This window comes from Equus caballus, chromosome 10, assembly GCF_041296265.1.
Source record: "Equus caballus isolate H_3958 breed thoroughbred chromosome 10, TB-T2T, whole genome shotgun sequence".
Taxonomy (NCBI): Eukaryota; Metazoa; Chordata; class Mammalia; order Perissodactyla; family Equidae; genus Equus; species Equus caballus.
This window is the reverse complement of record NC_091693.1, coordinates 5,494,581-5,521,669: the sequence shown is the minus strand read 5'-3', so window position 1 is coordinate 5,521,669 and position 27,089 is coordinate 5,494,581. Positions and strand designations below refer to the sequence as shown.

Below are 27,089 nucleotides of genomic sequence, written 5' to 3'. Positions count from 1 at the left end.
TGCCCATTTGGGGCCAGCCCCATGGCCGAGTGGTTAAGTTCAGGTATTCTGCTTCGGTGGCCTAGGGTTTTGCTATTCAGATCCTGGGCACAGACATGGCACTGCTCATTAAGCCATGCTCAGGCGGTGTCCCACCTAACACAACCAGAAGGATCTACAACTCGAATATGCAACTGTGTACTGGCGGGCTTTCCAGGGAAGAAAGAAAAAAAAAGAAGACTGGCAACAGATATCAGCTCAGGAGCTGATCTTTTAAAAGAAAACGCCCATTTGTTTCCCACAGGAGTTGTACCAATTTACATCCCCATAATGGCATGTAAGAGCTCCTATCGACTCACTTCCTCTCCAGACTTAATGTTTTGTCGAACTAGTAAGTGTAAAATAATGTTATTGTGCTTTTATTCTTACTTTTGCAAGTTAGTCATAAAGTTAAACATACCTTCATTTGCTTACTGCCTATTTGGGTTTCCCTGTAAGTGAACGCCTGTTTCTATTATCTTGTCAGGTTGTCTTCTTTTTGATTACAGGGACATATTTCAGATTACAATTTTTAGCTGATTACATGTTGTAAATATTTTTTCCCACATAATGGCTTATTAACACTTCATTTAATGTCTTTTGAATACAAGAGATATTTAATGAATTTGGGTGTTATCAATCCTTCTTTTATGGTTAACACTTTTAATGTCTTGAGAAACTGTCCCTTAACATTGAGGATAAAGATTTTCCCCTATATTAGAAAGACTTAGTTTTACCTTTCACATCGTAAGTATTTTGCCTAAATATTTAATCCATCTGGACTTAATTTCTATACACTGTCTGAAGTAGAGAATATAATTTTTCCACATTGATAATGAATCATCCTAACTTTTATTTAATCCCTTCTTTCAACTGGGATCTACTATGCAACCTCAGTCATGGTCTGTTTTTCTATCTCTGCACCAGCAATACACTAAATGATTTTTAGCTTATATTAACTCTCGACATCTGTTAGAGTCACCTCAACTTATTCTTGTCCAGGGATGTTTTCATTCCTCTTAGGCTTTATTCTTCCATATAAACTTTAGAATCAGCTGAACAGCTTCCAGTAAAATCCCTGATAAGGTTTAAATTAGAATGGCATTGAATCTAGAGATCAATTTGGAGACAAATGATAGAGCGACAATATTGGGATTTCTGATCCACAAACACACACCGTTCCCCTTTTATTTGGTACTTCTTTTTATGTTCCAATAATCACTAATTTTCTATATTGGGTCTAGATTTATTCTCAGGTACTTTAATGTTTTTAGATGCTTTATATTTAATTATCTTTTATAATTAGTTATATGATTTTAAACCGAGTTATCTATTTGCAAAGACATTTTCTGTCTGATGCTTTGTATAGAAATGCAGCTGATCTTTTATAATCTTTTAGTTGGCCATGTTGCTAAGCTGTCATATTCCTAATAACTTCGCTATAGAGTCTTTGGAAGCTTGATTTTTTTTTTTAACATTGGTACCTGAGCTAACATCTGTTGCCAATCTTCTTTTTTTTGTTCTTCTCTCCAAGGCCCCCCGAATACACAGTTGTATATTCTAACTGTAGGTCCTTCTGGTTGTGCCATGTGGGACGCTGCCTCAGCATGGCTTGATGAGCAGTGCTAGGTCTGCACCCAGGATCCTAACCAGCAAACCCCAGGCCACAGAAGTGGAGTGCACAAACTTAACCACTCGGCCACGGGGCTTGCCCCATCTTTGGAGTTTTTTATGTAGTTTAACTATATTGTATGCAAATAGCAAGAGCTTTGTTTCTTCCTTTCCCAATTCTTAAGGCTATATTTTCTTCTTCTTGTCTTATTGTGCTGTCTAGGAACTTCATTACAAAACCAAATAGAAGCAGCAATAACAAGCATCCTCACATAGTCCCTGATTTCAAATGGGATGCTTTAAAATTATCATTAAAAATAATGCTTGTATTGGGGCTGGCCCCGTGGCCGAGTGGTTGGGTTCGCGCGCTCCACTGCAGGCGGCCCAGTGTTTCGTTGGTTCGAATCCTGGGCGCGGACATGGCACTGCTCATCAGACCACGCTGAGGCAGCGTCCCGCATGCCACAGCTGGAGGAACCCACAATGAAGAATGCACAACTATGTACCGGGGGGCTTTGGGGAGAAAAAGGAAAAAATAAAATCTTTAAAAAAAATAATAATAATAATGCTTGTATTAAGTATATGGATGGCAAATTGTGGGAGACAGGTTTAGGACTACTGGAGAGCAGTTTACAGATAAGCAAGGGGAGGAAACTAGAATGATCCATGTAGTAATGGATTAAAGTTGGAGGCAGATGGTTGAGCATAGAAATATTTAGTGTTTGTGTATATACAGATTAGTATAAATATACTTTTTGCTCTGTCAGCTAAGAGGGCCTAAAAGGAATGACTCCATTAGCATGCCTAAGCACTCAGATCTTGGTTTCTAATACCATTCTTCAATAAAAAGAAGCAGGGCTCCTTAGAGAAATGTCTGATGTAGAATTGGGGTAGGAAATATACAAGATGAGCCTGGACCATCTTGTAGTACCAGAAAGTAAGGAATTGCTCCAAAAAAACACACATTGATGTATGTCAAACAGCACAGAGGCAACTGAAACAACTCATAATGGCCAAACCTGGAACAATCTGAACAACAAAATAAAGTAGTAATCGAGTATAACCCAAAGTACTATTAAATATATTCAACATCTATGAGTCCATACTGATATAAATAAATGATTGAATAAATTAATAAATGGGTGAGAAGAAACAAATCTTCCAGGCAGAAGAACTCCAAATAATTTATGTAGATACTCTGCCCTCAAGTAGGTGGAACACAGCTCCCCAACCCTTAGGTGTACAATACAGAAAAAAAAGGGATGGGAGGACTAACATTATAGTGAAGACACCTGACAAAAACTACCTTAGTTAAATAATCAAGGCCAACATTAACAGTCATAAATCATATCGATAATACAGTACCTTCATATGATGTGATGAAAATGGCAATTTACCTGTGTGGTCTTCCTCCCAATAACCCATAATCACAGTATTACCATGAGAAAAACATCAGACAAATGCCAATAGTGGGACATCCTACAAAATATCTCACCAGTACTCCTCAAAACTATCAAGGTCATCAAAAACAGGGAAAGTCTGAGCGCTGTCACAGCCAAGGGGGGCCTACAGAGACATGACAACTAACTGTAATACAATATCCTGGAACAGAAAAAGGATATAGGGTAAAAACTAAGGAAATCTAGATAAACTATAGACTCTGGTTAATAAATAATGTATCAGTATTGGTTGATTAACTGTCACATATGTATCAGACTAATATGTTAAGAACAGAGGAAACTGGACGTGGGAACTCTGTACTATCTTCTTACTTTTTCCATAAATCTAAAAAATGTTCTGAAAAGTAAAGGCTATTAGAAAGAAAAAAAAAGTTTGCCAAATAAATAAAGCTTGCAAGTTATTTTTTGTGAAATTTTGTCGTTATACCATTACACATATACTTTTCTGAGTGTATATACATTATAACTTAATAAAAAAATAAAGAAAACCAAAGTTTGCTGTAGGTTTCTAGAAGATACCTTTTATTAGGTTGATAAAGTTCTCTTCCTATTTTATTAAGAATTTTTGTCATGAAAGGCTATTTGCTAAATTTTACCAAATGCTTTTTTTACATCAGTGAAGGTTATATAGTTTCTCTTTTAATTTTTTTAACGAAGTGAATGATATTTATAGATTATTCTAGTGTTAAACCAAGCTTGCATTCCTGGAATAAAGAGAACTTAGTCATGGTATATTTTTTGTTTTATACAATTCTAGATTTGTATGTTAATGTTTTGGAAAAGATTTTCATATTTACAGTTATGAATGAGAATGTCTTGCAGTTTTCTTTTTATCCCATAAGAGCCTCAACATGATAGCCCCATGACATGAACTAAGTACTCAATTTTTAAAAAAATTTCTTGGGGCTGGCCCCATGGCCGAGTGGTTGGGTTTGCACGCTCTGCTTCGCCGGCCCAGGATTTCACCGGCCCGTTCGGATCCTGGGCGCGGACATGGCACTGCTCATCTAGGCCATGCTGAGGCGGTGTCCCACATGCCACAACTGGAGGGACCCACAACTGAGAATATACAACTATGTACCGGGAGGCTTTGGGGAGAAATAGGAAAAATAAAATCTTTAAAAAAAAAAATTTCTCTGAGGGGGCCAGCCCGGTGGTGTGTTGGTTGAGTTCAACAGGCTCCACTTTGGTGGCCTGGGTTTATGAGTTCAGATCCCAGGCATGGACCTTCACCACTCGTTAGCTATAGGTTTGGTGTATTAATCAGAAGAATTTAAACCATTGATTAAATTTCCCTAAGGCAAAGAGCTAGTCGAGCTTCCTATTTCGAGTCAGTTTAATGAACTGGATCATTAAATTTTTTTTCTTATCATTCTAATCTGTGCTGAGATTACATTCTCCATTTAGTTATTTCTCTCTCCTCTCCTTTTCAAGAACAAACGTGCAAATTTTTTTCGCTTGTACCTTAATTATATGCTTCCTTTTAATTTTTTTGAGTTTATTCTGTTGTTCTTTTTCTAACGTGAGTTGGATCTTTAGCTCATTAATGTTCACCTTTCTTCACGTGTGTAAGCCTATAACTTTCTTCCAACTACCACATTTGATGCACCCTACAAGTTTCACATCTATCGTTACAAATTATCTTTAACTTTCATTATGATTTTTTTAACCAATGAGTTATTTACAAGTATGTTTTTATATTTCCAAATATATAGATTTGCATTCATTTAGTTACATGCCTGTCTCTGTTATCAAACTAAGCCTTCTAAATAATCCACGGCATCTAACAGGCATGTAATGAATGTTAGCTGAATTTAATTTAACCCAAGAAATATCACAAGAAAGCTACTGAAGTGTCCCTTTACCATATTTAAAATAACAATCATCCTAAGCACAATTTCTCCAAGGTATTTAAATAAAACATGATCCCCATTTTCCATCATCAGTACTGAAAATATATGCAGAAATACATATACTCTTACTTGAACAAATACTTTGCCCAAACGATGCAATGGATAGGTTCTGAAGGCGTGTTACGAATTGTACAGCCAGGAAAAGTTCTCTGGGTCGGCTTGGGATGACACTCATAGCACTCAGTCACACCCTACAAAGTCAGGATACGAGAAAAACATTTATCCCATGATGGTTTTCAACGTTATAAGGTAATATAATCATAAACATCTCATTAATTCATCTACATTCCAACTGGGTTTCATACTGTGAAGAAAATTTTGAAGTATTAGTGACTCCAAAATTGTTACTTTACAGATAAAGAACTGTAACATCACAGCTAACTGAACCACCACAGTCACAACTAAAGCTAAGCCAGAACTCCTGACTCCTGGTCCAGGGAACATCACTTACAAGAAGCCAAATAAATTAAATGAACTAGAAGTATTAATTTCAAGAGCTATCTAGACACATGGAAAAATCCTAGGTATTACCAAACCAAATATTCTTCTTCTTCTTTTAATACATAGGATTACATTTAAAGTTACACTGTAAGGAATCCCCAGAAGTCTATGGCATCTGAGACAATTTTTCAAAACCATCAAATGAACATTCTTCATCTGAGCAATTCTCAACCTCAGTCGTAATACATACTAGTGCCTTAGGAGCATGGTATGAGTAATATCTTTCCAACAATGGTTAAAGAATAAAAACCTGCAAATAATGCGTTAATGTAAATTACAAAAGATCCAGGGTTTTCTCCCTAAAGCCATTTCTAGGGTCCTTCCAATACGCTTTCCTGGGGACAGCCATACAGCAGTCATCCCTCATATCACAGTGGAAAAAAAAAAAGAACTACTGCCTTGACCTATCAACATATCCTGAAGGCCCCACCGATTTAACTAAATTTAGTACACATTGATATTTACAACAGTCTTTACTGAATGATACAAAATAAGCTTCTAAGAGTAATATTTAACAGTTAATACAAATGAAGTAGAGCCACAATTCTCAACAAGGATAAACTGCCAAATAGCGGACAAAATTACCATATTTTAAGTAGTGAATAATTCCTTTTAGTTTCAAAACCTGCAAAATGATTCTTCATATGTATCTACGTTTAATTTCTTAAAAGAACTAAAAGAAAAAAGATATGAACAGCAAATGAATCACAATGCTGAGATTTTATAAAACTGGGTTATGCGTTCACAGGTATTTGCTCTCTTATTCTCTAGTTTTATCTAAATGTTTGAAATATTTCACAAATATACTGCAACTTTTTTTCAAAGTCCTCTTTAGATCTATAAATCCAGATATCTTTAGACAAAAAGTAGCTTTTCAGACCTCTGGTTTACCATATATCAACTACAGCATGACACATAGTCTGATGGCCACAAACACTTTTAAAAGCCAAGTTTATTATGCTTACCAGTCTCAGGATTTCAACACACAAGCTAAGTGAAACAAAGCAGCACAGAGCAAAAAGATCTCTGCCTACACTCTTTTGGGGACCTTTACAGCATCTTAAGTTTTACAGGGGCACAAAAATCCTTACGTCTTAGATGCGGACCAGCCCATATCATATAAATTCAAAGTTTACTTCTTCTCTCCTTAAGGTCCCAAATAAATATTTGGGAAGTAAAAAAACTTTCTTTACCTTTTTGATAGTAGTCACTTGCCCAAGATAACCAGCAGTTCCACTCTCAATAAGAGGGACACCAGCTGCCAGACACATCCTATTAACGTGGTTGCGGGCAGCTGGAAGAAAAATAGTAGTTAGCAGGAGTTTATGAAGGAAAAAAAATAAATTAGTTACCTTTTATTAGGATGACACTTACCCAAACTATTTCTTACTGTTTTTATTTTATGTTCAATTTTCTTATAGCTATGACTAGAGTACTACAACTGTTAACAGACATTTAAGAGACATTCACTAGCAAAATTTCAAACATTAAGAAATTTCTATCACAAACTCACTCCAGGAAAAGCACCCCATACATAATTTTTAATCCCAAAGTGCCATCTTCCTCTTCTATTGCTTTGCCTACTTTATTAACCTTGGCTAAAACATTGTTTCAATGTGTTCTAGGCCCTTAACTTGCAATCATTCTAATATAATTAGCAAGTAATACATGGAAGTAAATGGAGAATGTGGAATATCAACTTGGAAATATTAAGGTAGTTTAAAGCTAAGGGAAAAAAATCTAAGTACAGTTAAAAGAGTCATTCTGACCCTTTCTCATGCTACTTTGTGTATTTTTTCTTCTGGTATTTCTGGTCCAAAATTGTTACAAACTCACTTGACAGATCTATTTTTACATGTGGAAGTAATTACAGGCAAGGAATATTATTATTTTCACCCCCACATTCCAGACAAACAGATTTGTTAACAATGACTGGCTACACAATACTTGATTAAATGAAACATCACCCTATCTAGTAAAAAGCTTAAACAGTCTAAAATGTGTACATCTACTAGAACCCAGCCTGATACCTCATGGCACCAGATACACCTAACGTAATTAAAGAGCCAGGGCTTCTACAGTAACTCTGGCGTCCTGTTGCCTCATTCTCAGAACAGTGGTTTTCAGCACGTTTTACTTTAGAATCCGCTGGGACCTCTGAAAACATATGATGTCCAGGCCCCATTCACAGAATCTGATTGAATTGGCATTGGGTGAGATCTGGGCATCGGTATTTCTTAGATTTCCACATAAACGAAGGAGTCACGTTGTGCTGAAGTGCTGGGCTAACCTGAAGCATACACACATGCACACACCCTATGCAGTCATCCTCTTTAGCAACTTTAACTTGCCCTATATTCACACCTTTTGGAGAAATAACAAAGTCTATGATAGCTAAATTCCTTCCTGGAACCAGTTCTAGTTAAAATTACAATTAATTGGCAAGCTTTAAATCTGATCTTAGTTCCCTTTAGGTCTTTAAGTTCTAAATAATAAGGAAATATTTTAATTAATACTAAATGTGTAAACAGCCTTGTTATGGAGGAAAGGAAATACTTAGAAATTAAAAGTATTAAAATTATCTCACCTCTGTTATCTAAAGCATTCATAACCAATATAAATTGTCGAAAAAATTCCACATTATAGTCAGGGCTACAAAGTAAAACAAAAAAAGGTCACCAAAACAACTGGCCTTACACATGATCTTCACAGTATAATACAGGGTTCTAAAAAGCATATTATAGTAATGGTGCAAAAATAATTGCTATTTGGGGTCTCTACCATATAGATAGGGCTGACTTCTTCCAAACACCATAGGTAGATCTTGAAGAAATTATTTCCTCCTAATTCCTATGAGGGACTACACATCCTTTTTGGCCAGCTACCTAGGGCACAAGAACGGAATCTCAAACTGGCAGAAAGATGGCACTAGTCCCACCAGGCCGCCTCCAGGCAGCAAGTGCCTGGGAACATACAAAGAACACATTCCCAGGATCTGCCTGGCCTCCAGCCTCACCTCACATGGTCAGGATCAGCCAGGGTTCAGGCCCCTAGGGTCCCTGCTTTTAGCAGCACTGGGAAAGCAACACAGGGTAAGGAGGTTGTAGGGCTACAGACAGGCTTGTAGAGCAAACATCCAGAGAATAAAAAGGAAGCTGGAGATACAAACTCCCTAAAAAAGTGTAAGACTTTCTCTAATTCCAGACCTCAAACAAAAACTCATCATTTTCAATACCATTTACTTGTGAACTAGACAACAACTACAGATAAAGGATAATTTAGGCCCAGGGCTCTTTTGCCCCAACACCTCCAAAATTATATATTTACTCATTTATCTTGACTGAGATCAGAGCGTATTTATGTACTGTCAAAACTACTGCCCCATCACAATTCTCACTGTTATACTACAGAAGCTCCTAATAAATTATTTCTGGAGGGAGCTTTTTAAACTAAAAAAGGCCACAGCTGAAATCGATGAGAATGAGAGCAATATATTTAGAAAAGTCTGAATCATCACATAGAAGGATTTTCCATAGTTTACAATATCTTTTAGTTTAAAACAAGAATATAAGGTCCTTTATAAGTTTCCAAGTACAGTCATGCACCACATAATGACGCCTGGCCAATGACAGGCCACGTATACAACAGTGGTCTCCTGAGATTAGCACCATATAGCCTAGCTGTGTAGTAGACTATACTACCTAGGTTTGACTAAACACTGTAGAGGAGGAAGAAATTTTCCTCTACCTTTCTAGGTTCTTCTGGCTGATCCAAAAATTAAATTGACATGACAGATTAACAGGAGAAAAACAAACAAAAGTTTAATAAAATGTATACATGGAAGAAACCTAGGAAAACCAAGTAACTCACCAAAATGGCTGAAGCCCTCACCTTAAATACCATCCTCAGCTAAAAAACATGTTGAGGGTGGGAAGAATCAGGGACTTCAAAAGAAGGCAGGCAACTGACAGGTAGATGAAAAGGAGCAAATGGTTGGAAAATAAGAGCTTGTCTGGCCACAGAGAAACAGAAGAACACGGTGCAGAGCCAAACAAACAGGCTTTTCCAGGCTCCGCCCTGTCTACCACCTAGTTTATGTCACGCTAAGGTGACAGGTGGCTCCCTGAGACAGGTTTTTTAATCTGCATTATTTTAGGCAGTTAAGGGGGAGGTAACAAGAACGAGTCTTTTGTTTCTGAAAAATAGCCTAAAATAGTCTTCATGTTTAAGTGATTCAATTTGGGGTGGGAAATTTTGTTCCCCTTCAGTATACTCTATGATGTTAGCACAAGGATGAAATCAGCTAACAACACGTTTCTCAGAATGTGTCCTGTCATTAAGCAACGCATGACTGTAACTTATTTACTGAAAGTATTAAAATACCTCACTTCTTATCTAAATCATTCAAATCACATATAAACTGTAAAAGAACACCACTTAACCTACATGGGCAAACCTACCACATTTTAATTATTCTAGAAAAATCATTTTAAGAAAACAGAATGACTTTGAGCTCATATATTTGGCTAATAAAAATATCTTATACTTTAAAGGTTTAATTAAAAATCCACAGCAAACACAATTTTGCAACACAACAATCAGAGCATACTTCATGATGCTGTCATGGTAGGCTATGATATTAGCTTTCGGGTAAAACTGCAGTACACTTTCTTTGGCAACCTGGAAAAACAAACAACACTAAATTACTAATATACTAAATTACTACAACATTTCTATCTGTATTTGAAATGTTTTTATGGCAGACAACAATTGTTTCACCTACTTACATAATGTCTTATTTATATTAAAAACTAAAACAAAAATGTGACAAAAAATTTCATTAAGATTAAGCTATATACACATATTTATAAACTGGGGAACCGCCCCCTCCCATATACACTTCTACACAAATAGAAAATGTAGTAACCAAGTGTCATTCATTCAACGAATATCTACCGAGCCTCTTCTACCAGGATCTGTATATAAGGCACTTGGTAAGCAACAGTGATAGTAACCAAATAACCTCCTAGATAAATGGAACTATAAACTATGACAAATGATACACAGAAAAAGTAGAAGTTGTTTTGAGAGGAAGACCTGATTTAGTCTAAGAGGTTTAGGAAAGTACTCTTCGAGAACGGAGCCAAAATTTGAAAACTAAAAGGAGAAAAGAGTGGGAGTTTGCCAAAAAGGCTAGGAGAAAGGCGAAGGGAAGAGATGTTTTAAACCCTGAATCAAGATGGATTCAGGGAACCAAACAACTAAAGAAAGGTCCAGGTGTCTAGAACCTCAGGGGAAGCTGTCTTCTTAAAGGGACAACTGCATAGGCTGTAGCTTCTCTTGCCCCCAAATATAGGAGCAGTCAACCCCTAGCCAAGGATCACAAGGCTAATCATAAGTAAACAATCAGAAATGTACACACGCAGGGGACACCACTACAGGATTGGGTAGAACACTTCCATTTTAGCCCTTTATTCAACATATCTTTATTCTTCACACCCCTCAGCTAAAAGGAGATAGCTTCCCCCATATTCTCCCTCCTACTGAGTCCAAATTAACCTGATACCATAAATAAAAGATCCACCAAAGAGTGGAAATATAATTGAATCGATAAAGAGAAATGGTAGGAGAAATACAGTTACCTGGGCCTTTGATCTTCCAACATGTTTCTTTTGAAACAAGAACTGCCTGTTGAGGTTGCTGACATCAATAGTATCCAGATCAATCTACAAACGCATAAATCCAAAATAAACCACAATTTTTCTAGTATGTTTGAGCAGTATCACTATCCTCAGCATCCGTAACCCAGAACTTTTGACGTGCTACATTAGTGGAGAAGATGCTTTTCGACCAATAATACCAAAATTGTTAAATTGATAAAAAATGATTTAATGCATATTTTAAAAATACCCAAGATGTAATCTGAGATAATTTTCTCAAAAACATTTTAGAAAGGATACATTTTTCGTTGTTTAATCATCCCAGCAAATATGTTAGGAAATTCCTTAGATGGCATAAAATTATGCGTATTTATTGAAAGTGCATTACATAATTCCTTACGTAATTCACTTGCTGCTATCTTTAATTCGAAAGTCCTTACCCGTACAGAGTTTCATTTACGATTATTACTTGAGGGTTATGAAGGGAAACTTCTATACAAGGTTAAAAAGTGTCATGTTTTAAGTCTTACCCAAATTGCTGCTAAAAAGTAAATATAAAAGAAAATAAGAATAACTAAAGCCATTTTCATTCCATTTCAATAAATTTAGATGAAGAGTAATCAAATGTTCTAATTGTGAAACATCCTAATGATTTTGGTTGTAATCTGTGAAAATCATCAAAGCATATAACCACCTAAACATTTTTTACTTGTACTTTCTAAATTTACCACAAAAATTAAACCTAATAAAGGATCAGCATTTATTTTTCAGGTGCCCAAATTCACTGTCGTGTCTATTAGGAAATGGTTCTTTTAAAGAACTATCAGTAGTTATCAGCTAAGGCACAATCATATTTGGACTTGTACGGATCTGGATGGGAAGACTAACTCTACAAAAGCCAAAGGGAAAATGTGTAAATTCTGTTCCCCGCAGTCACTCATTCACTCTTTCTGCCGGCCACCTCTACTGTATTTTTCATGTTCCCACTACACCTTAAGACACTTTACACTCACATCCAATTTCTAGGTAACATCTCCAACATCCAAAAAGTTTAGAAATAACTTGATTTCAAATTACAGTGGCTTCCAGTCACTATACATCAATGCAGAAGCTAAAATCCCAGCCAACATCTTTAACGAAATAAGCGTGTGTACTATCTACAGTGACAACGACAGCCACGGCGATCGCACCCAGAAAGAAGAGCGGGAGCCCCAAAAGAGTCCTGCCACTTGCTTCGTGACCCAAGGTAAGTTACTAAACCCCAGCGCATCTCACATTCTTCTCATCTGTTAAAAACATAACGGGATGAAAACAGCGTCCGCATCCTCGCAGTGGCAGCGAAGGCTCAACGCGCCAACGCGAGGCAACCGCCCGGACGGCGCGGGCTCGGCACGAGCGCTCGGTGGGTACCGGCTGCCGCCGCCACCCGCTGCTCTGGAGCATTATTCCGAATTAAGGGGACCTCGAACGGAACAGTCACAACATCCACGAGGGATTCCAACAGTCACCCTGCCTCCCGGGAAGCTGGGGAACTGCCCCGAAGCAAAAAGACACGAGGCCGCGCGCGTCCACACCCCAGAACCGCCACAAATCGGCGCTGCCGGAGGCGGGGGGCGGCCCGCCGCCGGACGCCCGGAAGACCCGGGCCCGCGGCCTCCGTGGGAGTCCGGCGCGCGGCGAGGCGCGCTCGGGCTGCGCCGAGGGGCCCCCTCGCGGCGGGCACCACGCCCCCGGGCCTCTCGGCCTGCCGCCGCCCCCGACTCCGGTGCCCCGCTCCGGGCCCCGGCACCACGGCCCGCCATTCAGCCGCGCGCACGCCCGGCGCTCACCAGGTCGATGTGGGAGAAGCCGGTGAGCACGAGGTTCTTGAGGAGCTCGCAGCCGATGCCGCCCGCGCCCACCACCAGCACCCGGCCGCCGGCCACGGCCTCGGCCAGCTCCCGGGGCAGCCCCCGCGACAGTGCCATGGCGGGACGACCACGAGCCGCGGCGGAGGCGGAGGCGGGAGAAGCGAGCCGCGGCCGGAAGCGGGTGGGGGAGGGGCGGCCCGGCTTCCGTTCCTGCGCACTGCGCCCCCGGCCGGCGTCGGGCGGGCCGCGCCCGCGGAGGGGACCTGGCGGGTCGCCGGCTGGGTGCGGACGAGAGGCGGCTCGCACCTCTGGCCGCGCTCCAGCCAGATCTGGCTTCTCAGCGGCGCGCGCAGACCCGCTATCCCGCCTAAGAAGCGTAAGGGTAGCCTTTTAGCTTGGGGTTCGAATTCCCAGGCAAGACTCACTGTATGTTAGAAAATAGATGTCCCTATATGTAAAGAGCTCTGACAAATTAAGAAAACAAATGTCAACCAAACTAAAAATAGAGGCAAAGGATGCAAATAAGCATGTACAAAGATGGACGATATGATCAATAAGCATATTAAAATGATATCAAATACATGCAAAATGGTATTCAAATTATTTTCAGCCATTAAACCACTAAAAAGAACAAGTGTAACACTGTTCACAAACGATAGGAAAACAAGCACTCCTATACACCACAGCTAAGGATGCTAAAGCAAAGCTTTCTAGAGGGTAATTTCGCAGTATGATTTCAAAAACCCTAAAATCGTGCATCGTTTTTTGACTCATTCATTCCAATTCTAGGAATTTATCCTATAGCAGTTACCACTGATTAAAAAAAAAAAGGTTTAGCCAAAGAGATGTTCATCACAAGAACAAAAAATGGAAAAAACAAACTGCCCAAAATTGTATCACATTTTTGAAGAACATTTTTTTTTTTAAGATTTTATTTTCTTCCTTTTTCTCCCGAAGCCCCCCGGCACATAGTTGTATATTTTTAGTTGTAGGTCCTTCTAGTTGTGGCATGTGGGATGCCACCTCAGCATGGCCTGTCAAGCGGTGCCATGTCTGTGCTCAGGATTCAAACTGGTGAAACCCTGGGCCGCCAAAGTGGAGCACATGAACCCAACCACTCAGCCAGCGGGCCAGCCCTGTGCACATTTTTAAAAAATACTTTACAGCAGTTACAAATTATGTTGCGGGAAAATATTGATGGGGGAAATGCTCACACAATAATGTCAAATGAAAAAGATACAAAACCATTTAATTGATTAAATTTTGTAAAAACAAAAAATATTTTAAAAAAAGGAAGAAAATAACTACAGTTAATATTTTTGTGCATCTATGTGTGGTGGAATTGTTACTGCCCAATGTGGGTCATCTGCCCACCACAAGACATGCCAATAGTGAGGAGGCAAGGTGGTAGGAGAGAAAGGACTTTATTACACCTTGCTAGCAAGAGGGAAGATGGCTTACTCATGTTGGAAAGAACCATCTTCCCAAACCACTACAGGCCAGTTGTATATGGGCTTGTCTCCAGGTGGGGGAGGCAGCTGGTCTCTGCATGGGGCCAGACATCTGGTCCCAGTTCCCCATAGTCTTTTGTTTTACTGGGTATGCATCAGAGAATGGAGCAACATCCTGATCTTTCAGTTGTCATTGATGATAGCTATCAGCATAGATGCTCTGCCTGGGGACATCACATTCCTAAAGAACCCAAAAGAACAAAGTTATCATCTTAAAGCAGCTGGGAGGGGCCACAAAATCTAATCTACAGAGCATGTCTGGGCCAGTTAGTCAGAGGTCATTTAAAGTTACAATATGGTTTCTTTTCTATAATGTGGCTTCCCTTGTGTCAACCTTGTGATGAGCTGGTATCAGAATTGTGGGTAATTTTTACCTCTTCTTTAAACTTTTCCATATTTCTCAGATGCTCATGCTCCTCAAGGAAAATGTTAATTTTAAACTAAAAAAAAAATTATTAGGGGCGGGCCCCGTGGCTGAGTGGTTAGTTTGTGCGCTCCACTTCCGTGGCCCAGGGTTTCGCTGGTTTGGATCCTGGGTGTGGACATGGCACGGCTCATCAAGCCATGCTGAGGTAGTGTCCCACATACCACAACTAGAGGGACCCACAACTAAAAAATATACAATGATGTACCAGGAGGGCTTTAGGGAGAAAAAGGAGAAGTAAAATCTTTAAAAAAAAATTATTAGAAGAAAAAGGGAAAAGATGGAGAACGTAGGAAAATGCTTGTGACTTCTGTGGTCTCTCATCAGCTGCTTGGTTCAACAACCACACCAAGGAGGTCTCTGAGGAGTGCTCAGGCTGCTGGGCTGATGCATGAGGTGAAGGGCCAGAGCACCCAACAGGGTTGGAGGGCACCCCTGCATAGTGCTTTTACCAACTCTGGGGTGCTGATCTTGCTTCCCTCCTATTGGCCTGGCTTTCACAACTGCGCCCCCTGCTGGCAGCTAAATTTAACGGAGGCCCTTCACAGGAGGCTGACCTTCCTTCTCTCTAGACACTCAGGGGACGGGAGCCACCTTCCTTGGCTTCACCTGCCTCCCTTCTCTTCCCCTTGCCTCAGCTGGGCTGGACCCCTAACTCTAAGGCTTTGCTTTTCTTTGTGTGTTGCTAAAAGCAAGACAATATGCCTATGCTAAGTTCCACATCTCCAAGCTGAGACTTAATTACACTTTCAGCTCTCCCAGAAATGGAACCTTAAACCAGTCAGTCAGGAATCACCTATCAGCACATTAGGTCATCTGCCTGATGGACCCCTGCCATCCCCTAAAGGAAACTAACCTTGCAATAACCAACCCCCTTTTTTGCCATTTTAACTTTCTTGTTCCTGCGCCCTCTGCCTACAAGTCCTTCATTTTGTACAGCTCCTTGGAGCTCCTTTTCACCTGCCAGTTCGGATGCTGCCTGATTCCAATTGATTCTTGCTCAAATAAACTCTTATGCCTCAGTTTAAGTGTTTATAAAGTGTAAAATGCTGGCCCAGCTTAAGAAACTCAAGTAAGATACAAGTGCAGGAAGAAAGAACTGAAAGCCCCACTCACACCACACACCTAAATCAACTCCTCAGGGCCTGCTGGCCTTTGTCTTTCTAGATCTACGTCTTGTACACAGCAACATGCAGAGTTTTACATTTAAGTAGGCTCACAGCAGACTTATTTTATTTGGATTCCTTAACAATATATGTTGCAAACATATTTCACGGGAATGCCCCTGCTAATCTGTATTCTATTTAGATAAGACCTGATGCAAGTGTGTTTAATCAGATTTAAGAATGTTTGGTTGGAAGCACGAGAAGTCTGTCTCCTTCTAAAAGTCAAAAACATGACACCTAGCTTGGGTATCTGCAAATGTCTACATCAACTTTTTTTTTTTTAAGATTGGCACACGAGCTAACATCTGTTGCCAATCTTTCTTTCTTCTTCTCCCCAAAGCCCCCTAGTACATAGTTGTATATTCTAGTTGTCGGTCCTTCTGGCTCTGCTATGTGGAACGCTGCCTCAGCATGGCATTTTTTTTCTGAGGAAGATTAGCCCTGAGCTAACTGCTGCCAATCCTCCTCTTTTTGCTGAGGAAGACTGGCCCTGAGCGAACATCCATGCCCATCTTCCTCTACTTTATACGTGGACGCCTACCACAGCATGGCGTGCCAAGCGGTGCCATGTCCGCACCTGGGATCCAAACTGGCGAACCCCGGGCCGCTGAGAAGCGGAACGTGCAAATTTAACTGCTGCGCCACCAGGCCAGGCCCTAAATAAATACTTTTGTGTGTTTGTGTGTGTACGATTAGCCCTGAGCTAACATCTGTTGCCAATCTTCCTCTTTTTGCTTGAGGAAGACTATCCCTGAGCTAACATCTGTCCCAATCTTCCTCTAGTTTACGTGGGATACTGCCACAGCGTGACTTGACCAGCAGTGCCAGGTCTGTGCCCAGGATCTGAACCTGTGAACCTCAGGCCGCTGAAGCAGAGCATGTGAACTTAAGCACTATGCCACCAGCCTGGCCCCTGCATCAACTTCTGATCTGGAAAAACAAACTCTAATGCAACAATTTTGCTCCATCCTCTCATCAAAGGAGGGTACTCTCTGGCCATTTAAACAAATCCAAAGTAATGTACCTGTAAATCTGAGCCGTCTGTTTTCTGCTCCAGTTGGAGTAAGTTGTCTGCCAGTCTGAGGCATTCTCTGCCCACCGAAGAAGTGCCACAGGGGAACTGGTGGTCAATTCTCCAGCAAGACAGAGAAAGGAGGAATCAACACCTCTCTCAGCAGGCTATGCTCAGTTTGGGCCCCTCAAATCCAGTGGACATGGAACCTCACGGACCAGCACCTTCAGTTTCTACGCAGCCAGTCCCCTTCCCTCAGGGTCACCAGGGTGGGAGGATCAGGTAGGTTCTCACCACTCACACAGTGCCCAGAAGGAAAACCCCATCTCATTATAATAGGGACCTAATGTGTCACTTACTAGAGTAGCAAATCCAATTGTTAATGTTGATACCCAGTCTCCTTGCCTACGCAGGCAAAGAGCAGCTCTGTACACAGCTTGGGGGAGTGTTTTCATGCTATTATGAAGGGGTAGCAGAAGGGAAGAGGTTGTTAACAAAAAACTGAATGGAGACAGGGGAGATTGGAAAGGTGGACAGCTGGATGGAGGGACAACGTCCAGAAGAGAGAAGGGGCTCCCTTCCCGTAATGCTGCAGGGGCAGAAGGTGGGAGTGGGTGAGGGCAGGGACCCTAGGGTGGGGCAACACGGGGCAAGTCCAAACAGCTCATGTCACAGGGCGGGAGCCTCAGCAGCTGGAGCAGGTCCAGTGGTTCGATCTGTTGGCATCCAGGCATGGCAAGAGAGCGCAGTGAAGTGCAGAGGCGGCAGGCATACTACAGGCTGGTGGCTGCTTACGGCTCTTCAGCTGCGCTCCCTCACAGAATGACCACCAGGCTGCCTGTGTGGGGAACACCGGCCCTGTGGGCTACAGAGCAGCCACATTCCGAGCTGCCACTGTGGAGACAGGCCATCGACCCTGGAAGGGTTAAACCAGCCCACAGCCAGGTCTTAAGTTCTGGCTCCAGCCCCAGCACGCGTGCCAGAAAGCAAAAAGGGTGACACTTGAAATCAAGAGTTAATAACTTGTGAGTCGAAATGAGGTAAAAGCACACAAATGTGGACATTAAAATTTAATTTATACAAATAAAAGGAAATGCACTACTTAAATAATAATTCATCTGGGTCCTCTTGTATAATACAAAATTCTTCCATGGGAGTCTGGTGATTTTGAGGCCAGCAACTCTTCTCACATGTGTAAATTAGAATTGTTCCAAATTCCACAGAAAAACCTGAAAAATATAACATATTCAGAATTCCAGCAAAGAGAGGATGTTATGAGATACACTCAATATTTGAGAGTTTGCTTAGTGGACAGAGCCCAGACTCTGGAGCAAGACGCCTGGGCTCAAATGCCAGCTCTAGCACTGCGAGGAGGTGACTGTCCCTCTCTGGAATAATGACTGCCATGATGATGACGCTGTTGTGAGAGGGATTAAATAAGCTGATACGTGTAAAATACTTAGAACAGAGCCTGGCACATCTTAAGAGTTTGCTGTACAACAAAGAGATTAAGCAACTAGAAAATAATAGAAGGGAAGGGAAAGATGGCTCAATATCAGGAGAACTGGTGTTGCTACAGATTTCACAAGCTGAAAAAATAAGCAAAACACTGCCCACTAGTCTTTGGTAACAATACAGCCACAGCATTTCCTACAAAAAGTGATCATTGACGACGAAAAGCAGACTTATCAGGAAAATATACTTTAAAAATAAACCAAAATCTCAAGTCTTCATTACAACTGTATAGACTATCTACCATTGAAAGTCACTTACAAAAATTAGCCACACTAACAGAACACACTACCTCTAAGACAGGATTCAGGCAAAAAGTACAAAATAAATCCTAAGAATGTATAGAGATTTATCAGTGGATGGAGCCATGAAGAATGGCACCGAGAAAATATGAGCAACAGGAACTCGTGCTGATATCAGAATAGGAAAACAGGAGTCAACAGGATGAGGTGGGCAACTGCTTTGGAGCAGCACAGGAAAAATACTTTAAAAAAATGCAGGCAGGGATAATGGAAAGAAAATCATCAAAGACAGAAGAAAGAAGGCCAAATAGAGCTGATTTGGGAGAAATAACCAGGTGAATCTGAGATAATCTCCAACCAGAGTGTGCAACAAGCAGTTTGCAGAGGGCGTGAGGAGGCTGGAGCCTTCGAACTCGTAACCACCAGGCAAGGATGGAGGAGATGCAAGGAATCAGATGGCCAAAATACGGAGCGGCTGAGTCCTGCACATGAGGCCTGAGCCCCGGGACTGTGCAGCTGGGGGAGGACAGCGGGGAGGAGAAAGAAGAATACTATGGAGGTCCAAACCCCCACTACACATCCAGTGGGAACACCACAAACCACAAGGAACGAAAACAACGGGTGGAAACCTAATCACAGACAGAAAGGCAAGGCTTGAGAGTCTCAATGATGCAGAGGGAAAGGGAAAAGATGGCAACACGGATCTGGGGGAAGAAAGGTGACCAAAAAGTGGTGCTGCTTCATAGAAAAGCTACAAATGCAACAGAAAAGACATGCAGAAATAAAAGGAAGAAAAACTAAACACGTGGGTCTGAAGACCCATCTTGTCCCATGATGAAAGGATTACAGAACAATGGGACAGCAAGACCTAAGCTAGTTCAGTGACTAGACTTCACGAATAAAGAAAATTCCAGAAGCATCCCAGCATAAATGTTAGTTACAAAAGGGGGAAAATCAGGCCATGCTCAGACTTCTACAAAGCAACATTCAATGCCAAAAGATACCTATGTAAAAGTGAAAGATTTCAGGGATTTTCCAAAAAATGTACTTCCCAGTGAGATCCAGCCACAGGAGATGACAGGTAAAAGGGCCGGCGGGGGGCCCTCACTGTCAGAAGATGACAGCATGGGGGGTCTACAAAGTTCTGAAGAAAGAAAGTGGGACTTAAGAATTTTATATGGATTGTCCTTCAAATATAAAGGTAGACTGGCACATATGTTCTGAAATAAGAACATTACCTATGACATCTCCTTGAGGCTATTACCTGATAGACTCTACCTACCAGAGAAGAAACAAAACCAAAGAATCAGGAATGAAAAAGCTCACTGTAAAAGAGCAGTGCAAGCGCTGAAACAACTAAACATGGAACTAAGGTGAAGCAGCTGTGAGAATTATGGCTCCCGAATACAGACTTACAAACCTTGATAAAGTAAAAACGATACTAAAATATTTGGGGGTGGAGTAGGATATAAATTTCCATATCTGTTACAGTAAGGAGCTGAATGCATACTGTCTAAAATTGAAACATGGGACGAATGTAATTCTCTTCCTTTCAGAAGGATCTTTTAGAAACGAGGGCCTCTTGAGTGAAGAACCCATTACCTAAAGTCCAGCAACTGCTTCACTTACACTTACCTTTCTTTATGTTAAATTTGCATAAATTTACTCTATATTTTTAATTAGTATGCACTGAATTTTTCTGTTTTTTGAAAACTTTTTTTTCTATCCATCCATCCATCTTTCTATCTGTATTTATGTCAAGAATGGTGACTGGAATGGTACTTATTAATGTTGTTAATAATGGTGATTTCCAAGGTTCACCAGACATTTCCAGAAAATCTCCAAGATAAAATTCAAGGATCAAAATAAGCATAGGAAAAAAGGTAAACTGCAGGAAATAGACAACACAGGTAATGAGAGAAAACAAAAAACAGAACACTTCTTAAAGATATAAAAGAAGAGAGGTGATGTCAGCATCATGGCAGAGTGAGCTCTTCCCTTGGCCTCTCCCCTCCAAGATACAACCAAAAGGACATTCATACACCAACAGAGGACATATACACATCACAAAAGATGTCTGAGAGACCCACGCAGCCATACGCCAGAAGGTGGTGGTGGTGCTGGATCCTCCAGAGGAAGTGGAAGCTGATCTGCAGGAGCTCCATTGACACAGACTGGCCGTGGCAGCAGGAAGTGCGCAGGTGAAAAGGGCGCCCCGTCCCTGCCTGGTACTCCAGCCCCAGGATCGTCTGCAGCACAGTGCGGAGAGTGTGGTAGTAGCAGTGGGGAAAGTCCACAGCCCTAGGATCACCCAGAGTAAGGCACAGAGAGCTTGGCGGCAGCGACAGAGAAAGTGCACAGTCCCAGCATCGTCTGGAGCACCGTGTGGAGAGTGTGGCACTGGCAGAGGGAAAAGTCTTCAGGAGATGGAGGTGCCCTGTCCCTGCCTGGCACTCCAGCCCCAGGATCGCCTGGAGCACGGCCCAGAGAGCTTGGCAGAGGCAGCAGCAGGGAAAGCGCGCAGCCCCAGAATCAGCCAGAGCACCAGGCAGAGACTGTGGTAGCAGTGGCAGGGAAAGTTCGCAGCACTAGGATCGCCTGGAGCAAGGCCCAGAGAGCTTGGCGGTGGGGAAACTGCACAGCCCCAGGATCGCCCGGAGCATGGCCCAGAGAGCTTGGCGGTGGTGGCGGGGAAAGTGCACAGGAGAGGGAGGTGCCCTGTCCCTGCCTGGCACTCCAGCCCCAGGATTGCCTCGAGCACGACCCAGAGAACTTGGCAGCAGGAAAGTGCGCAGCCCCGGAATCACCTGGAGCACAGTATGGAGAGTGTGGCAGAGGCAGCAGTGAAGTGTGCAGGTGAGGCGAGGTACCCTGTCCCTGCCCAGCACTCCAACCACACTATTGCCTGGTGCATGAAGCAGTAAGAAAGAGAGAGGTGACTGGGAAAACAGAAAGTGCACAGTCCTGCAATCGCCCAGAGGTCCATACAGAGAGATAAGCAGAGGGTGGGGGAAGCACTGGGGAAGGAGAGTACCCCTCCCCCTGCCCGGTGCTCCAGATCTGCCATCAATCAGTTGCTCAGAGAGAAAAGCAGTCAGTGGCCTGAGCTAAGGAGCCCCTGTTCATGCTGGGCCCAGAATACACAGCGCTCCATCCCCACCCAGTGGCAGTACATGGCAGGTGCAACCAGATAAGAGCACCATGAGGAAGCAAAATGCACTCCATCAAGCAGTATGAGTAGGTATATTAAAGCTCCAGACCAGAAGGAAAGTGACAAGTGCCCAGAGACCAACTCTGAAGGCAGAGACATCCATAACCCAAATGACAAAGAATTCAAAACAGGTATCATAAAAAAACTCAACGAGTTACAAGAAAACACAGAAAGACAAATTAACGAATTCAAGAGCTTCTTCACAAAGAAGATTGAAATCATAAAGAAAAACCAATCAGAATTGTTCAAGATGAAAACCACAATGGATGAAATAAAGAAAAGTCTGCATTCCCTAAACAACAGAGCTGACAATATGGAGGACAGAATCAGCTAGTTAGAGGACAGAACTATAGAAATGCTTCAGAGGGAGAAGAGAGAACTAAGACTAAAAAGAAATGAAGAAGCTCTCGGAGAAATATTTGACTCAATCAGGAAATGCAACATAAGGATTACAGGTATTCCAGAGGTGGAAGAGAAGGAGAATGGAGCAGAAAGCTTTTTCAAAAAAATAATAGCTGAGAACTTCCCAAACCTTGGGAGGGAGCTGGAAATCCATGTGAAAGAGGCCTCCAAATCTCCTAACTTTGTCAATGTAAAAAGACCCACTCCAAGGCCTATAGTAGTGAAACTGGCAAAAGTCAAGGACAAAGAAAATATAAGGGCAGCAAGGCAGAAGAAAATAACTTACAAAGGAACCTCTATCAGGCTTTCAGTGGATTTCTCAGCAGAAACCTTACAAGCTAGTAGAGAGTGGAATGATATATTCAAAATGCTGAAAGACAAAACTTTCAGCCTGGAATACTCTATCCAGCAAAAATCTCCTTCAGATATGATGGAGAAATAAAAACTTTCCCAGATAAACAAAACCTAAGGGAGTTCATTGCCTCAAGACCCACCTACAAGAAATCCTCAAGAAGGCCCTCATACGTGAAATGAAACAAAACAGGAAGAGAGCTATAAGGCCCCGAGAAAGGAGATGAATAGGTAGGCAATAATCAGAAAATGGCAGCTCTCTATCAGAGCGGATTAGTAAACACTTTAACATCAAGGACCAAAAAAAGGAAACAAAACAAAAATGATCTCATCTTTTTAACCACAAACTCACAACACAAGATGGAAAAAGATACGACAAAAATAACTTAGAAGGGGAAGAGGAAATGGATGGAATCAGTATAGTCTAAGGAAATGAGAGGCTAACAGAAAATGGACTATCTCAACTATGAGATTTTTTTATACAAACCTAAGGGTAACCACTAAACAAATAATTAGAATAGAGACATTTACAACAGACAAGAAGAAAATGAAGAAAACCAACAGAGAAAACTACCTAATCAAATTGGTAGTCAGAAATACACAGGACAAGAAACAAAGGAAATGCAGAAGAACCAGGAAACGTGTGACAAGATGGCAATGTTAAACTCTTATATATCAATGATCACTCTAAACGTAAATGAATTGCATTCTCCAATCAAAAGACAGAGAGCAGGAGGATGGATTAAAGAGCAAGACATAACAATAAGCTGCCTCCAGGAAACACATCTCAGCTCTAAAGATAAACACAGGCTCAGAGTGAGGGGATGGAAGACAGTACTCCAAGCTAATGGCAAACCAAAGAAAGCAGGTGTTGCCATACTTATATCAGACAAAGTAGACTTCAAGATAAAACTGGTAAAGAGAGACATAGAGGGACAGTATATCATGATAAAAGGGACTCTCCGCCAAGAAGATATAACATTTATAAGCAAATATGCACCCAACACAGGGGCACCAAAGTACATAAAGCAACTATTAACATACCTAAAAGGAGATATCAATGACAACACAGTAACAGTAGGGGACCTCAACACCCCACTTACATCAATGGATAGATCATCCAGACAGAAAGGCAACAAGGAGATAGTGGACTTAAATGAAAACTAGACCAGGTGAACTTAACAGATATATACAGAGCACTCCATCCAAAACAGCAGAACACACATTCTTCTCAAGTGCGCACGGAACATTCTCAAGGATAGACCATGTATTGGGAAACAAGGCAAACCTCAATAAATTTAAGAAGATTGAAATCATATCTACTATCTTTTCTGACCATAATGCCATGAAATTAAAAATCAACTATAAGAAAAAAGCTGGAAAAGGAACAAAAATGTGGAGACTAAAAAAACACGCTACTGAACAACCAATGGGTCATCAAAGAAATAAGGGGAAAAATAAAAAAATATTTGGAGACAAACAAGAATGAAAACACACCATATCAAGTCTTATGGGATGCAGCAAAAGCAGTCCCAAGAGGGAAATTTACAGCAATACAGATCCACATTAATAAACAAGAAAAAGCTCAAATAAACAGTCTTAAACTACCCCTAACAGAATTAGAATAAGAATAACAAAGCCCAAACTCAGCAGAAGGAGGGAAATACTAAAAATTACAGCAGAAATAAATGAAATTGAAACAAAAAAAAAACTGTAAAAAGAATCACTGAAACAAGGAGCTGGTTCTTTGAGAGGATAAACCAAATTGACAAACCCTTAACCAGACTCAATAAGAAAAAAAGAGAGAAGGCTCAAATAAATAAAATTAGAAATGAAAGAGGAGAAATTACAATGGATATCACAGAAATGCAAAAGATTATAAGAGAATATTATGAAAAACTATACAAGAACAACCTGGACAATCTAGAAGAAACAGATAAATTCTTAGACTCTTACAACATCCTAAAACTGAATCAAGAAGAAATAGAGAAGCTAAACAGACCAATCACAAGTAAAGAGACTGAAACAGTAATCAAAAACCTACCCAAAAATAAAATTCCAGGACCAGATGGCTTCTCTGGAGAATTCTACCAAACATTCAAGACAATTTATTATCTATTCTTCTCAGACTATGCCAAAAAACTGAGGAAGATGAAAATATCTCATATAAAGTGCTTTTTTAAAAAAATAGAAGAAATATTCAGTGAATGGTGTTAAAAAAATGTTCAGCAATATGGGAGAAAAAATCCCCACTCGACATAACTCACACAAAAAAATATTTTCAAACAAACAAAAATATCTGTCAACACGGAGTAAAGAATTAAATATTTTAAAAAGCCATACCACAGAAAAACTTCTGGAAGATGAAGGACTTTTTGACCTAGAATTTAAAAAAAGAAAAGCAATAACAACAAAAAAGACTGAAGAGAACCTCATAAATTCTTAAACTGTGAAAACCTAACATGAAACAACAGTAAGGAAAAAGGGGAGAATTTGCAACAAACAAGGAAGATGCAGAATACAAGCATCAGCAAGAAAAACACCAAGATCTCAAAAAACAAGGGCTCAAAGGACTGGTGTCAATAATGCACTGATATTTATGTAACAGGAAAATTTTCAACTACATATTATTAATACACAAAGGGCAAAATAAAATCAAACTTTTTTTCTAAAGAAAGAATGCTCATTTAAGTTGGCTTAATTATCTCCATTAAACCTAATTGTTATAATTATTGCTTTGCTGTCATAATTGTTCTTCCAGATGTCTTTATATGGAACATCAAAGGCATTATGAGTTTGTGCAGCTACTTACACGGTGTTTTTCTTAATTGAAATATAATTTACATGCCATAAAATTCACCATTTTAAAGTGTACATTCAGTGTTTTTTAGTATATTCACAGTTACACAAACATCTCCACTATCTACATTCTGGAACATTTTCATCACCCCTAAAAAAACACCTCATGCCCATGTCCATTAGCAATCACTCCCCATTCCCTCCTGCCCCCAGCCCCTGGAAACCACTAATTTACTTTGTTTCAATGGATTTGCCTATTTGGGACATTTCACATAGAGGGAATCACAATTTGTAGTCTTCTGTGTCTAGCTTCTTTCACTTAGCACACTGTTTTCGAGGTACAACCATGTTGTAGCATGTATCACACAGTACTTCATTTCTTTTTATGGCAGAATAGTATCTTATGGAGATACCACAATTTGCTTATGCTTTGATTAGCTGATGGACATTTGAGTTATTTCCACTTTTTGGCTATTATGAATAATGCTGAAACAAGCATTCATGTACAAGTTTTTGTGTAGACATATGTTTTCAATTCTCTTGGATATATATCTCAAGAGTGGAATTGCTAGGTTACAAAATAACATTTTTAACAATAACATTCCCAAAACTTTTCCAAAATTTTATACCAGATGCTGCCAAAGATGCCAAGAAATGAACTCTCTCCCATGTGGCTGATAGCAACATAAACTACTATTAAGCAGCAATTTGCTAACATGACTTGGATGATACTGATATACGCAGCTATTAAAAAGAATGCAAAAAATAGGAATTGATAGGAATTTCAACCTAAGAACATTTACAAAACACCTACAGTTAACAGATTACTTAAAGATTAAAAACTGACTGCTTTACTCCTATGATCAGAAATATGACAAGGAAGTCTGCTCTCACAGTTATATTCAACATTGTATTGCACCTAATAGAGCAGTAAAGCAAAAAAAATTTAAAAAACAAAAGACAGAAAGACAGCAAGTCAAGGAAAGGAAGAAGTAAAACTGTCTTCATTTCCAAATGACATGATTGTCTATGTTCAAAAACTGATATAATCAACAAAGAAGTCAATAGACAGTTGCAGGGCACAAGATCAATACACAAAAATCAATTGCAGGAATAATGTCGAAGATGACGGCAGAGTAGAAACCTCCAGTAATCTCACCCTCCACTAAAGCAACCATAGAGCCAGCAGAACTATCAGAAGCATCTATTTTGGAACTCAGGAGTCCATTCAAACACTTCATTGTCCAGAGGAGAGCTTGATTAAGAGGCTGGCAAATTTGAGAGATTTTCCTTTTTTTGTTTAGCAGCAAGCTATAGCTAATGCGCACATTCAAGAAGTTCAACAAACTTCAACCAGGAAAAACTCAAAGGAATCCACGCCAGCTACAATAAAGTCAAATTGTTAAAACTCAAAGACAGAGATCATTTTGAAAGTAGCAAGATAAA

The 27,089-nt window shown here is 40.6% G+C and overlaps 2 protein-coding genes across 8 annotated transcripts in view; both read right to left on the bottom strand.

The window, feature by feature from the left end:
• Positions 1 to 13,353, bottom strand: part of UBA2 (ubiquitin like modifier activating enzyme 2) — a 36,709-nt gene extending 23,356 nt beyond the window's left edge. For 2 of the 6 annotated variants that reach the window (XR_011421813.1, XM_070222863.1), the window contains exons 1-6: positions 12,993 to 13,349; positions 11,146 to 11,229; positions 10,113 to 10,183; positions 8,091 to 8,155; positions 6,697 to 6,797; positions 5,072 to 5,193 (exon numbers count right to left, since the gene is read on the bottom strand). Coding sequence is in view for 4 of the 6 variants with exons in the window: in XM_070222863.1 (XP_070078964.1) it covers positions 5,072 to 5,193; positions 6,697 to 6,797; positions 8,091 to 8,155; positions 10,113 to 10,183; positions 11,146 to 11,229; positions 12,993 to 13,130 (581 nt within the window). In the remaining 2 variants the exon portion in view is untranslated. Of the gene's footprint in view, positions 1 to 5,071; positions 5,194 to 6,696; positions 6,798 to 8,090; positions 8,156 to 10,112; positions 10,184 to 11,145; positions 11,230 to 12,438; positions 12,874 to 12,992 lie in introns of those variants that run through there. The other 4 variants (XR_011421812.1, XM_023649514.2, XM_023649512.2 and 1 more) reach the window with 3 other exon arrangements.
• A 4,830-nt stretch (positions 13,354 to 18,183) lies between these two features.
• PDCD2L (programmed cell death 2 like) overlaps positions 18,184 to 27,089 on the bottom strand; it is a 28,222-nt gene continuing 19,316 nt past the window's right edge. For both annotated transcript variants that reach the window (XM_023649510.2, XM_023649511.2), the window contains exon 7: positions 18,184 to 18,355. In XM_023649510.2, the coding sequence (XP_023505278.1) occupies positions 18,225 to 18,355 (131 nt within the window). In that variant the 3' untranslated portion in view covers positions 18,184 to 18,224. The remainder of the gene's footprint in view (positions 18,356 to 27,089) is intronic.